The 13,798-nt window shown below is 38.0% G+C and overlaps 1 protein-coding gene across 1 annotated transcript; it reads right to left on the bottom strand.

The window, feature by feature from the left end:
* Positions 1–10,051: 10,051 nt before the first annotated feature.
* On the bottom strand, positions 10,052–11,714 carry LOC149813414 (benzyl alcohol O-benzoyltransferase-like). The gene is made up of 2 exons (XM_089991589.1): positions 11,182–11,714; positions 10,052–11,035 (listed from the first exon to the last, which is right to left on the bottom strand). The coding sequence occupies exons 1-2, from the start codon at positions 11,617–11,619 to the stop codon at positions 10,097–10,099; spliced, it is 1,377 nt and encodes a 458-aa protein (XP_089847715.1). The 5' UTR covers positions 11,620–11,714; the 3' UTR covers positions 10,052–10,096.
* Positions 11,715–13,798: the final 2,084 nt, after the last annotated feature.

Below are 13,798 nucleotides of genomic sequence, written 5' to 3'. Positions count from 1 at the left end.
TAACACCAATATGTTTCGATCTTGAATGAAATGAGAAATTCTTGCTCAAGTGGATTGCACTCTAACCATCACAGTGAAGAACATACCTTTCTTGTTTTAGTCCCAACTCTTGTAAGAATTTCTTTATCCATAGAAATTCCTTGCTTGCTTCTGTGATGGCGATAAACTCAGCTTCTGTGGTGGAGAGAGCTACACATTTCTGTAATCTCGATTGCTATGCAACTGCTTCCCCTTCAAAAGTAATCAAATACCAAAAAGTAGATTTTCTACTATCGACATCACCAGTTATATCAGAATCTGTGAACCCATCAAGAATAGGCTCACATTTTCCAAAACACAAACTCATCTTTGAAGTGCCCTGAAGATACCTCATAATTTATTTCACTGCTGCCCAATGTTCTTTCCCGAATTTGACAAAAATCGACTAACAACCCCAACTGCATGAGCAATATCCAGTCGAGTACAAACCATGGCATACATTAAAGAACCAACTGTTGAAGCATATGGCATTTTTTGCATCTCATTTTCTTCTTCATCACTTGTAGGACATTGACTTGAGCTAAGTTTGTTATGGCCTGCAAGTTGATAATTAACAAGCTTTGCTTTGTCCATATTGAACCTCTCAAGAACCTTTTAAATTTAATTCTCTTGTGATAACTAGATTAGCCTATGTGATCTGTCACGAATAATTCTCATCCCAAGAATTTGTTTTGCTGGACCTAAGTCCTTCATGGCAAGAGACTTACTCAGTTCTAACTTCAGCTTGTTGATCTTGCTTATTTCTTGTCCCACAATTAACATATCATAAACATAAAGCAAAAGAATAGTAAAATTACCATCGAGAATTTTTTTCACAAACACACAATGATCTGTTGTGGTTCTTGAATACCCATGCTCAGTTATGAAAGAATCGAATTTTTTGTACCACTGTCTCAGTGATTGCTTCAATCCATACAAACTCTTTTTCAGTTTGCAAACGAACTGATCCTTACCCTTGTCAATGAAACTCTCAGGTTTCTCCATATAAATTTCTTTTCTTAAGTCACCATGCAAAAATACAGTCTTCACATCAAGTTGTTCAACTTCTAAATTCATACTTGTAGCTATACCAAGTACAATTCAGATGAAAGACATCTTCACAACTGGTGAGAATATTTCATCAAAATCAATTCCCTTCTTCTGACCAAAACCTTTCACAACAAGCTGTGCCTTAAATCTAGGTTGAGAGTTGTTCACATCATTCTTTTGCCTGAAGACCCATTTGTTTTTCAAAATCTTTTTCCCTTTAGGTGGTTTCACCAAATCATAGGTGTGATTCTCATGCAATGACTTCATTTCCTCTTTCATTGTCTTAAACCACTTGGCTTTATTTTCATGCTCCAAAACATCTTAATAAGTCTCTGGCTTTCCTTGATTTGTTATCATCACATACTTATATGAAGAGTATTTTCTAGATGGTTGTTTCTTTCTGGTAGATCTCCTTAACGGTGACTGTAGAGGTGGCTCTTGAGGTGACTGCTCCCTCTCAATCTTTGGCTCAACATTTCTTTTCTCTACATTATCATGAGATGCTTGCATCTCCTCAATGATATCCTGAACAACAGGTGAATCAAGAAGATCTAAGTCAACAAGATCTCCAGTGCAAGACTCAGTTGTCTCAAGCTTATCAATGTCTTCAATAGTCTGATCTTCCAAGAAAACAATATCTCGGCTTCTGACAACCTTTTTATCAATTGGATCATACAATTTATATCTACATGTCCATAGCCAAAAAATATTCACTGCTTTTCTTTAGAATCAAGCTTGGACCTCTCATCCTTTGAAATATGAACAAAAGCTCTGTAGCCGAATACTCTCAAGTGATCATAGCAAACATCCTTCCTTGTTCAAACTTTATCTGGAACATCGCCATTCAACAGATTAGAAGAAGACAAATTGATAAGATCAACTGTTGTTCTCATTGCCTCATCCCAAAAGGATCTTGGCAATTTGGAATGTGACAACAAACATCTGACTCTTTCAAGAATGGTGCGATTCATTCTCTCTGCAACCCCATTCTGTTGAGGTATCTTTTTAACTGTCTTTTCATGCCTGATGCCATGATTGGTACAATACTGATCAAATGGCTCAATGTATTCACCATCATTATTCGAGCGAACACATTTCAACTATCTTCCAGTTTTTCTTTCAACCATGACTTGAAAATGCTTAAATACACCCAAAACTTGATCTTTAGTTTTCAGTGTATAAGTTTAAACTTTTCTAGAATGATCATCAATAAAAGTAACAAAATATAGTGCATCACCAAGTGTCTTAACCTTTAAAGGACCACATACATCAAAATATACCAAATCTAGAACATGAGATTTTCTAGATGCAATATTTCTATGGAATGATACTCTATTTTGTTTACCATGAAAGCAATAAACACATGTTTTCAAAGATATACCTTTTATCCCTACTAGAAGATCTTTCTTGAACAAAACTTGCAGTCATTTCTCACTCATATGCTCGAGCCTTCTATGTCATAAATCAGTGAACGAGTCATTCTCCACAACATTCATAATACTCTTGCAAACATTTGCTTGCATAGTGTAAAGAGAACAAGTCTTCTTTCCTTTTGCTAACACCAAAGAACCTTTAGATAGCTTCCACCTTCCATCTCTGAAATTGTTGTTGTAGCCTTCATCATCCAACTTTCCAGCGGAGATTAAATTTAGTGGAATATCCAGTACATGCCTCACATCTTTAAGCAACAATTTGCAGCCAATATTTGTTTCCAAGCAAATGTCACCTATATCGATAATTTTTGACATATCTTCATTTTTCATTCGAACATTCTCGAAATCACCTTGCGAGTAAGAAGTAAAAAAATCAGCCCGCGAGGTAACATGAAATGAAGCTCTAGAATCAATTATCCAATCTGTCTCTTGTCCAATCAAATTAATGCTAGTATCATTGCAGATAATCATGAGTTCATCATCTGTGGTTGCAGTTGTATAATTTTGCTTTTTCTCTGAATTTTTCTCTTTGTTCTGCTCTTTGAACTTGAGTTTTCTGCACTCCCGTTTCATGTACCTTTTTTTGTTACGATAATAGCGCTTGACGTCTTTCTTTGAACTCAAGTTTGAATGGCCTCTCGATTTATTACGATTGTTTGGAGCCTTACTCTTACTCCTACCTCTCCCCCAATTTTCCATCACAAGAGTCTCAGAGTGAGAAAAACCTGATGATTTTCTTCTTGTCTCTTCATTCAATAGACTGCTGATAACTTGGCTCATTGTTACCATTCCATCAGGTGTGGAATTACTAACTGTGACCACCAAGGTTTCTCAACTTTCAGAAAGTGAACTAAAAATTAACAAAGCTTGCAACTCATCATCAAAGGTAATTTTCATGGTGGCCAACTGATTCACAATGTTCTTAATCTCATTCAAATGTTCTGCAATAGAAGTGCCCTCTTTATATTTGAGATTCACAAGCTTTCGAAATAGCAAAACTTTGTTTACTGTCTTCTTTCTATCATAAAGGCTCTCTAATTTGGTTCAAAGACCATGTGCTGAATTTTCAGTAGAGACATGATGAAAAACACTATCGTCAATCCATTGCTGAATGAAACCGACAACTTTTTGGTCTAACTTTTTCCACTTGTCATCTTTCATTTCTTCTGGTTTGCTGCTATCGCTCTCTATGAGTCCATCCAAATCTTTACAAACCAAAAGATCTTCCATTTTTATTTTTCAAGTCATCCAATTTGTGTAATTCAAACTAATCATACGCCCAACATTGCTTTCCATAATTTTCACACACAAAATATAACGAATCAGAACTGGATTAACCTGGCTCTGATACCAGATGTTGAGAAAAATAGGCTTTGCCCCAAGTGAAAATCAATGAAAGCAATATATATATATCAAAAGAAATTAAAGAAATACACAAGATTTACGTGGTTCCTTCAAACTGAAGTACGTCCACGGCGACTGATATGTCAGTTTCTTCCACTATCTTCAAATAGAGTTTACAAAATGGCAAAAAACATAAGCCTTACAAACACACAAAGGTGTAGAGAGGGAAGACTTCACCGAAAAAGGAACAAATGTTCTGAAGAACCAGCCGCACGAAGCAATCCCAAAAAGAAGTGAAAAAAAACTCACTTGCTAACAGAACCACCCCTCCCTAAATAGAGAACGAGATTCACATTTAATGTGGAAGACGAAAGCCATCCACAAATCGCTATGAAGCTGAAGCGTCACCCACAAATCACTATGTTGCTGAATCGCCAATTCATAAATCGCTAATCAGCTGAAGCGTCATTCACAAATCGCTATTAAGCTAAAGCGCCACAAACCGACCTTGAGATAATCAAAGGTCGTGCTTGGGAATCCCTCCGCAATAATGAATATTTGCGGTTCCAATGAGCATGCCAATAAATGTCAATTAAGTAAGGTTCTTATACGGTAAATAGATGGGTCCCACAAAAGAGGGAAACCCAAGAAAAATTACATAAAAATATAATTAAGAAAGTATAATTCTTTTAGCATAAAAATGACATTTTCAGTATCCAACAAGTTTATTTTCATACAAGGATAAACAATCTTTTATTTTTCGAAAGGGGGTTTATCAGAAAGCTCCAAAAGCTAGCAATTTTGCAGGTCTCAAGAGAACTTTCAAGATTTTATTTATATTTATTTTTATTTTTTTAATAATCCAAGTGAACACAACCCCCGAACATCGGCTTGCCTCCACTTGGTAAAACCCTTGAGCATAGTGACAAAAGTTGAAAATGAGGAAATATCTTTTTTTAAAAACTCGTAAGAATTTGAATTTTTTTCATAAATCTCGACTTTTTTAGGCGAATTCTTGGCAATAAAAAAATAAATTTAAAATATAAAATATATTTTTTATAAGAAAATATTAATAAAAATTCTTTAAAAATAAAAATACATGATTTTTTCATGATAAATATCCGTTTAAAACATAAATATCACATTTGAATCATGGTATTTATGTTTTTTCATAAATCTCGTGAGAAATCACAGTTTTAAACTTTCAGGCAATTTCTTGCAATATTATTATGAGATTTTTATAAATCTCACGATATTTATCACTATGCCCTTGAGTCCCCCCTTGTCATTGGGGGGCCGTTTGAGCAAGGGATGCTACCCCTGAGTTTGGAACTTGTGACATCCCATCAACTTGACATTCAAGATTATAAGAAGCTTCCAGTAGCTATATAGTCAGGTAAACAGTGTGACTGGATTAACAGTTTGACTGACTCTCGTGAAAACCCCCATCTTTTTTATTTTTTAATTTTAAAAGGCAAGCTGGGTTAGTGAGACCCCACCAGTTATTATTCAACGTACGATTGGGTTTTGAACCTTCGACCTCCCACTACAAGGAGACGTGCACTGACTGCTCCTACCAACCAGACAGAGTCCCCAATGGTAAACCCCAAAGTTTCAGCAGCACGCAAAAGCACCCAAAAGACCGTGCTTTTCTTATATTTTTTTTCTTGTTTTCTATTTTTTAAGGGCCTTCCATATCACGTGTTACATGTGCTGGACCCAATCCTAGTTTTATAATTTATAATTTGAACACGGAGAAATTGAAATCTAATTAATATCTGACCCTGTTGGAATATAAAAGTGTATCTAGGGTTGCAAGTGGATCAGTTCCAATCAGATATCTCATCTGAATCTGAAAATCAATTCTGGGATATGGTTCTCAAAATGAGATCCAAATTTGTAAGTTGGAACCCAATCAGATTCAGGTTTATCCAGTGAGTTTTTTTTTGGATTAGGATGCAGACTTGGATCCATGTTCATATCTGGATCAAATGTAATCTGTTTGTACTCAGTACATCTAACAAAAATTTTGGGGGCCTAGTGCTACCAAATAGGATTCCGATCCAGATTAAACTCTACTTCGTGAAATCTTCTTCAGAACCAGATCCAGATTATGATCTATGTATTAGAATTTAGAATTTGGATTTAGATTCAGATCAACCATGATCTAACACATATTGAATCTGTTTGCACCCTCGAGCATATCTGATCAGGGGCGAACATGTTACTGGATGGGGTTTTACAAAAACTTTGGCCGTCCTTGTCAGATCGGACTTCGAATCGAATTAGGCCACATGCACTAAGGAGGATCCAATACAAATGCTTGCATCTAGGTGTCAATGGGCCTTTACCTGGACCTGACCTGAACCAAACCCTATAGGGTCCGGGTATGGTGATAAATAAGAAGACCCGATTAAGACCTGGGTCCAAACTTGAAGGTCCAATTAATACATGGATCTGGGTATAGTTTGTGAAATTTTATACCAGGCCCAGGCCCGACCTGAGTTTTGAATAAGACCCGCAATTTTTCAACGTAAAAATGATAAAAATAGTATTTTACCGGGTATGGTTCGGGTCTAGTTCATGTAGTCCTTATTGGGTTCAGGTATGGTTTCTCTTATAATGGACCCAATTAGACTCAGGTCCGGACCTGATGCCATACCCAAAAATTGGGTCCAAGTCTGGTTTTACCTGGGTCCAAACCTGACCCGTTAACACCCCTACTTGCGTCCGACCTGAACTCTCCAATTCATAACTCAAGCACTTCATCAATATGGATACATCCATTCATTCACATCCATAGCGACAAATATCGTGAGATTTATGAAAATCTCACGATAATATTGAGAGAAATTACCAGAAAGTTAAAAACGATATCGCGATTTTTTCAGCAAAACATAAATATCGCGATTTAAACATGATATTCACGTTTTAAATGGTTATTTATTGTGAAAAAATAGTGTGATTTTAGTTTTAAATATTTTTATTTATTTTTCCTTATAAAATTTATTTTTTATATTTTAATTTATTTTTTATTGCTGAGATTTTGCCAAAAAATGCAAGATTTAAAAAAAAAAAACAAAATCTTGCAAGTTTTTTACTCTAAAAAAAAACACATTTTAAATTTTTGTCACTAGGTTCACATCCATTTGAAGTGATGGAACAAGCAAGAAAAAGTGACACTCAGGCCGCAATCTATGGTGATCACGTTAGCGACATAGTCACAAGTATCACCGATATTTTGAAAATATCGATAAGTTTTTACGGACCAACATTTTACTGCAAGATGGTATATATTTAAAATATTACTTTTTTTAATGCCAACGATGGAGACTATCCTCCGAATTCTATTAATAAAGAATCACAAGATACAATCGATCATCCCCAAAGATAAAAAATATCACTTATTTTGAGAATATCACACTTTTACCATGATGTTAATCCAATAAAAACTTTCAAAGTTTTATATTATTCATATTGCAATGTATATTATATATATTCATATATTTTCTAGTTTATATGTAGTAGTATTTTTCCCAAAATTTTCTCCAAAAGTAAGGGGTTAAAATGGCTTTTAGTGGCTTGGTTCAGGTCTTACATATGCACCTGCGATCTAAATTCAACCCCAAATTTAGAAGGAAATTTTTACCAAACCTCTGTGACAAATATCGCAAGATTTAAAAAAAATCTTGTGATAATATCTCGAGAAATTGCCTGAAAGTTTAAAACTGCAATTTCTCATGACATTTTCAAACCATGACAAATATCACAATATTTACGTTTTTAGCAGATATTTATTGTGAAAACCTCCGAGTTTTTTAATTTTAAATGTGTTTTATTTATATTTTCTTATAAAAATTAAATTTTTTTATTGCCAAGATTTTGCCGAAAAAAAATGTGAGATTTATGAAAAATTTCAAAATCTCCCCAGTTTTTGGCTGCCGATAATTTGCTTGTTTTTAACTTTTGTCACTATGTAGCAAAAACGGGAAATTACAATAGGAAAGTGAGGGAAATAAAAAAGAAATTGAAAATAAACTGAAAATTAAAGAAAGAGAACAACTGATTTTCATATTCCACTAAACTGCTTTACTACAAAGACATGGCTTTTATAAATAAATGAATCTTTCTTAATTCTAAATTAAACAAACTACCTATTTCCACAGCCTTCTAAAAACGAAAAACTTGTCTTAAAATATGGATAAGGCGTAATGGTACAATATCCAAATGTCTCCACTGCGCCAAACCACTTGGGTCTAGGTGCAGCAACCCTTGGATTTCGAAGTTATAAAATACCTTGTAAAAACACGTTTGATCTGCGTACGAACGCAGCACCGACAGAAAGTGCAGCACGCCCCCTTTTGAACAATGCAGTCCCCGTGAGGACCTCCCATAGTGACAAATATCACGAGATTTATTGAAAAATCTTGCGATAATATCGCGAGAAATTGCCTGAAAGTTTAAAACGGCAATTTCTCACGAGATTTTCAAAATCTCGCAAGATTTATGAAAAAAATAAATACCGTGATTTAAACGCGATATTTACATTTTAAACGGCTATTTATCGTAAAAAAAATGTGTATTTTTTATTTTTTAAATAAATTTTATTAATATTTTCTTATAAAAAATAAATTTTATATTTTTAAATTTATTCTTTTTATTGCCGAGATTTTTCTGAAAAAAAATGCGAGATTTATGAAAAAATTTCATTTTCTCGTGAGTTTTTTAAAAACGAGAAATTGCCGTTTAAAACGTTTGCCACTATGGGACCTCCTTGTGCCCACATTTCGAGTGTGGTGCAAGTCCCGCACGGGGCCCGTGTTGGACTTGTCCTGTCAATCAAACGCTCCCTGAGATAATATTTAAAATTATGCAAAAATATGAATCATGTGAGAAACATGAGAGAAAAAAAATATAAAGGTGTAAGAATGTGTTGTCCCACCAAACATGTCCTAGCTTTCGGGTGGGTAAGTTTCAATAACTATCAAGATTTTAATGGATTTGTAAGAGAGCAAGGATTTCTTACGACCCTATAAAATGTCCTTTAATTTCTTGTGTTGGAGAAACCTTGCAAGGTGTCTCACCGATCCAACCCGTTTGCACTTCTAAATGGAGGACCACATGATACTAGGGCTGAGAAACAAGACGAGCAGCTCGCCGATCGGCTCTGCTCGAAAATTGAACTAGGAGAGCTGAGCTATGGGCCAGCTTGTTTAGCTAAATGAGCCATGCACGAACATGGCAAGCTCGGCTCATACAGGCTCATTTTATATATTATATACATGTATATTATGCAATTTATACATATATTATATATATATATAATCTACATATTATACATGTTTTATACATTTATTATAATTATAAATATATATACATAGTATCAAGCTTAAAAACACTTAAAATTAAATTAAAAAAAAAAACAAGCCAGCTCGTGGCTAGCCAAGCACGGCTCGTGATGAGCTTGCGCTTGGCTCTGCTCGTGACGAACTCATGAGCCGAGCTTGGGCTTATGCTTAACGAGCCGTGCCTGAACATCCCAAGCTTGGCTCAACCCTATATGATGAGACAATCCAAAAAGCATTTGATCATGATGGATGTAAGCCTAACCAGTTGGATATTGACCTACCCCTCTCAGAGTCTTTCAACATGCAGTCCCACTTCCAAATCGGTTTCACTCGTCCATTATGTCATCCCTTTCTTCATACTTCTTGGTGGGATTTCACTGATGCAAGTTGTTTTTGGGACTCCCTGGATGTGATTTTCATCATTCTTCGTTTGGTGAAGATTGACACTAAATTCTTAAAATCCGATTTGTGTGTAAGATATTTTGGAAATTAAAAATTCAACTGTTGATTAAACACAAAATTTTGTAATTTAAAAAATCATATTTTTCATTGAAAAAATATGATCCAAGGGTCGATAGAGCATGCTGAAGGTATATAGGGTCAGGTTTGATCTAATGAATATGGGAGCTGATAATAGTTGTATAACTGGTAGCTAGGGGTCTGCCTAACCTCATCTGGACTTTCAAAAAGAAATAAAAATTCAGGTAATGATTTATAAATAGGTGGTATATTGATCCGTTTGACGAATCTAATTTATTAAAAGAAAATAAGAAAAGAACTTTATTAAGATATGAACATATAAAAAACAAAAAAGCTCCTTACAAATTCAACAGCAAAATTAAACTAAAAAAAGAAGGGGACAGGCACAAAAGCTTATTTTTACAATTTATATTCCTTGTTTTTTCAAAGAGCAGATAAAATAAAAACGGGTTCAGCGGGGTTCTGATCCGGGGCTGGTCCGTCCAGCATATTCTTGAGCTCCCGTTCAAAGATATTCATGGCCGGAGCCGGCAAGCAAACCGGGATCACCGTCCCCTTTTCCCCTTCCTTATTCTTGAAGTTGATGTAGAAGCTAGCCACGCCTGGGATGGCGCCCACGCCGCCCTTGGCCGGACCACCATACACCGGCATTCCCCAGCCGAGGTCTAGCTCGCTGAACCCGGCACGCCTGACGTCCGAGACCACGAAGGTGCGGACGACCGTGAAGTGAGGCCGAACCTTGAGCACCATGAGGTCCGCTACTGACCTCATGTACTCGTCCGTCACCTCCTCCTTGGCCTTCTTCACGAGCTCCACCGCGTAACCCAGCGGGTTTGCGCAGAGCTTCGCCACCGTAGTGACGGCTGCCGGGAGAGAGAAGACGTTGCCGTAGTACCCCTCCGGCAGTGGCGGCCTGTACCGGGACCGCGCGTTAAAGATGCACAGCAGGCGGACCTCCTCCTCCGGGTCGAGCCGGAGGGCGGCGGTTCGGCACTGCCACAGGCAGGCGGTGAGGAGCTCGAAGGAGGTGGTGCTTCTGCGGAGGTGGTGGGGGAGCTGCCGCCTGAGGGCGTTCACCTCCCGCGGGCCGAAGAAGAAGGACTTGTGCGCCATGTCATCGAGAGGCATCAGCGTATTCTTCGTGTCCGGGACTTCGTCGTACTCGCGGTGCTCCCGCGTCACCACCGGCGGGTTTCGGGCATTCAGGAGGTGGCGCTCCCAGACGGGCGCCACAGCGGGCAACGCCGCGCTCTTCGCCATGTCGCAGACTGTGTTCAGGAACTGGACCAGGCCCGAAGCGTCGCTCATGGTGTGGTTCAGCCGAACCGCCCAGATGAATCCCCCACACCTTAGTCGCGTCACCTGGACCAACATCGTCCATGCAAATTATTACGCCACAACAACAGGACGTCAACGAAGAGAGAGAGATTCTACTCTTGCGCAATCAATCACGCTTAACTTTAGAGTTCTTAGTATGATCACACTAAGAAAAAGAAGAAAACTGTTACCTGAAACAGCAACAGGGGGCAGTTGGTGACGTCTCCAGAGCCAGGGACTTCATAGAGAAGCTTATCCCAGCATGGGAAGGGTGGCTGCAGAGCATCCCCGAACTCTTGGAGAGTGACGTCTGCATCAGCCTCGACGAAAAGCACGCCTTCGCCGGTACACTCGACCATCAGTTTCCGGCCAGAAACCTCTCGCAGCCTTCCGGCGAACGGGTAGTAAAACACAAGCGCTTTGGCCAGTGCATCCTTTACGACGGCGGCAGGATCCCGGCCGTCCATGGCCGGATTCCGGCGGTAGAAGTGGACCACGGGGATCTGAAACCGGAACCCCTCTTGGTCGTCTATGTCGGACAGTGTTTTGATCTCGTAGGGAGTGAGTTTGGCCGGAGGGACCAGGATGGGAGTGCCGATTTTGACGGAAAATTTCAAAGAGGTGTCCATTGGTGGTCGGTGGACGAATGGCTGCCGGAAAGGTTGAGGGCGACTGCCGGCAACTAAGAAGAAGAAGAAGGGATCGAGAGGAAATGGGAGCTGAGTTGTGGGGGAACGGTGGTGATGGAGAAGGGAATTTATAGTTTTTAATTCACCACAGTTTTTTAATTCACCAAAGTTGGTGCCCAGTAAGAAAGTTAATTCACCACAGTTTTTATTTTTTTAAAATTTATTTATTTATTTATTATTGCAAGGTTTTGTATTCCTTTTGGAATCATCGACATCACGAAATGACTCTTGGAGCAAACTTATCTTTCATACCACAGTTCCATAGAAATTGAGCAAAACATATTTTCCATCTTAAAATAACACTTAAATTTTAGTAACTGATCACCTTTAACATGTTTTCCATACTACTTGTTATTGCCGTTGCTATGTTACTTACGTCGGTATACCAGTTAAACTCTATTCCGGATGGCAATGGGGCGGTGCGGGGTGGGGGACAAGGTCTCCACCCCTGTCCCGCCTGATCAAGATTAGAGCCTCCATCCCCGTTTCATGTCCTCCATCCCCGGTTGAAACGGGTATGAGGTGGGGCTATTGTGGGGAAAAGTGACGGGGATGGGACGGGGCGAGGCCGGGCGGGGACAGGGCATGGAAAAGTGTACGTCCATCCCCGTTTCATACCCTTCATCCCCAATCCAAACTGGGCCGTTTTCCCCCGGTCCACTGCCATCCCCAGAGGGCCTTAACTCCCTCATTTTTTGTTATGGCAAAAAAAAGCACCACCTAATAATGGTAAAAAACTGATTTTTTCCATCAATTTAATTGCTGCAAAATATTCCATTTTATTTTGATGAATTCATCCTTATAACCAGACCCGGACCTGTAAAGAGGCCAATGAGGCTTGGGCCTCAGGGCCCCTGGGCCCAAAAAATTTTTAGGGGCCCATTTTTAAGGCCCGAGCTCCCCTATTTTTATTTAATATAATATAAATATTTGAAATATTATATTTGTTTAATGTGAATGCAAATTTTATTGTTATTTTGATTCTTTAAAAAAAAATCGGAGGCACTGCCCCCGAACTCTTACTATTAATAGGGGGTCCATTTTTTCCCTCGGCCTCAGGCCCCATAAAACACAGGTACGGCTCTGCTTATAACAACATTAACGTGATTATGGTATTATAATAAGGAGCAACAATCCCATGTGGTAAACGGGGTCCTGTGCCATGTTGGGATCCCTCTCTCTGCCTAACCCCAGCTTACCTTTCAAATAAAAAAAATCCCTATTTTGTTTTTTTATCAAACCTTATTTTGAAAGAGCTTTAAACTACTCAAGGAATTGAAATTAACCTTGATATTAAATGATTGCATGGGTATAGTGTCTAAGATGAAACTCCCGATTAATAGTAAAAAAATCCTCCACTTCACACTTCACTTGCCTTTTTTTTTTTACCAAAAAGTTAACATAAAATAATAAGATTTTGAATAATCACCCTAAATCTCTCTCTCAAAAATCAACATCACATCAGAAGGGCAGCTCGTGATGTTGAAGGAGCATCATGAGTGTTTTTTTTTCTCACGTAGACAAGAAAAAGTATCTAAAGGGGTATATACCGGAGCATACCCCTCAAGACAGTGGGCTATCCTTATGCAAGGGTGATAATGGCCCTTCTAACTATGCTAACTTTAGACACCAAAAATTTCACGATGCCTAATTGTTCCTTTTTTGTTGAAAATAAAGTGTTTGCAGATATTAGAATCGGACGACATTTGCTAACTTCATACCCCTCTTAAATCTTATATTGCAAGTTATTTTGGTCAAATCTGCCCTTATAGATGGATTCAACATGATTGATTTAATAAGAATCAACCCTTGGATTATATTTTAAAAAAAAATTAAATCACAAAATTTTATGTTATGTCAATCATTGATCCGGATTTAGATAATTTAAATGTCAATCTTTACTAAATGAATGATGAGGATCACACCTATAGATTCCCATTTGATCAAAATAACTTGCATCAATAAAATCCCAATGAGGGTACGAAGATAGGATGACTTTGGGGATGATTGAGGCAAATTTACTTGAGGTTTTACATAAATAAACACTGAAGAATTGGATTCCATCGAGTTATTTGGGCAATAGATAACCTATGAAAAGAACAAAATCTTTTATGTTAAA

The sequence above is a fragment of the Nuphar pumila genome, chromosome 16, assembly GCF_984573655.1.
Source record: "Nuphar pumila chromosome 16, dmNupPumi1.hap1.1, whole genome shotgun sequence".
Classification (NCBI taxonomy): Eukaryota; Viridiplantae; Streptophyta; class Magnoliopsida; order Nymphaeales; family Nymphaeaceae; genus Nuphar; species Nuphar pumila.
The sequence above is the reverse complement of the archived record's forward strand: the minus strand, read 5'-3'. Positions and strand labels throughout refer to the sequence as shown.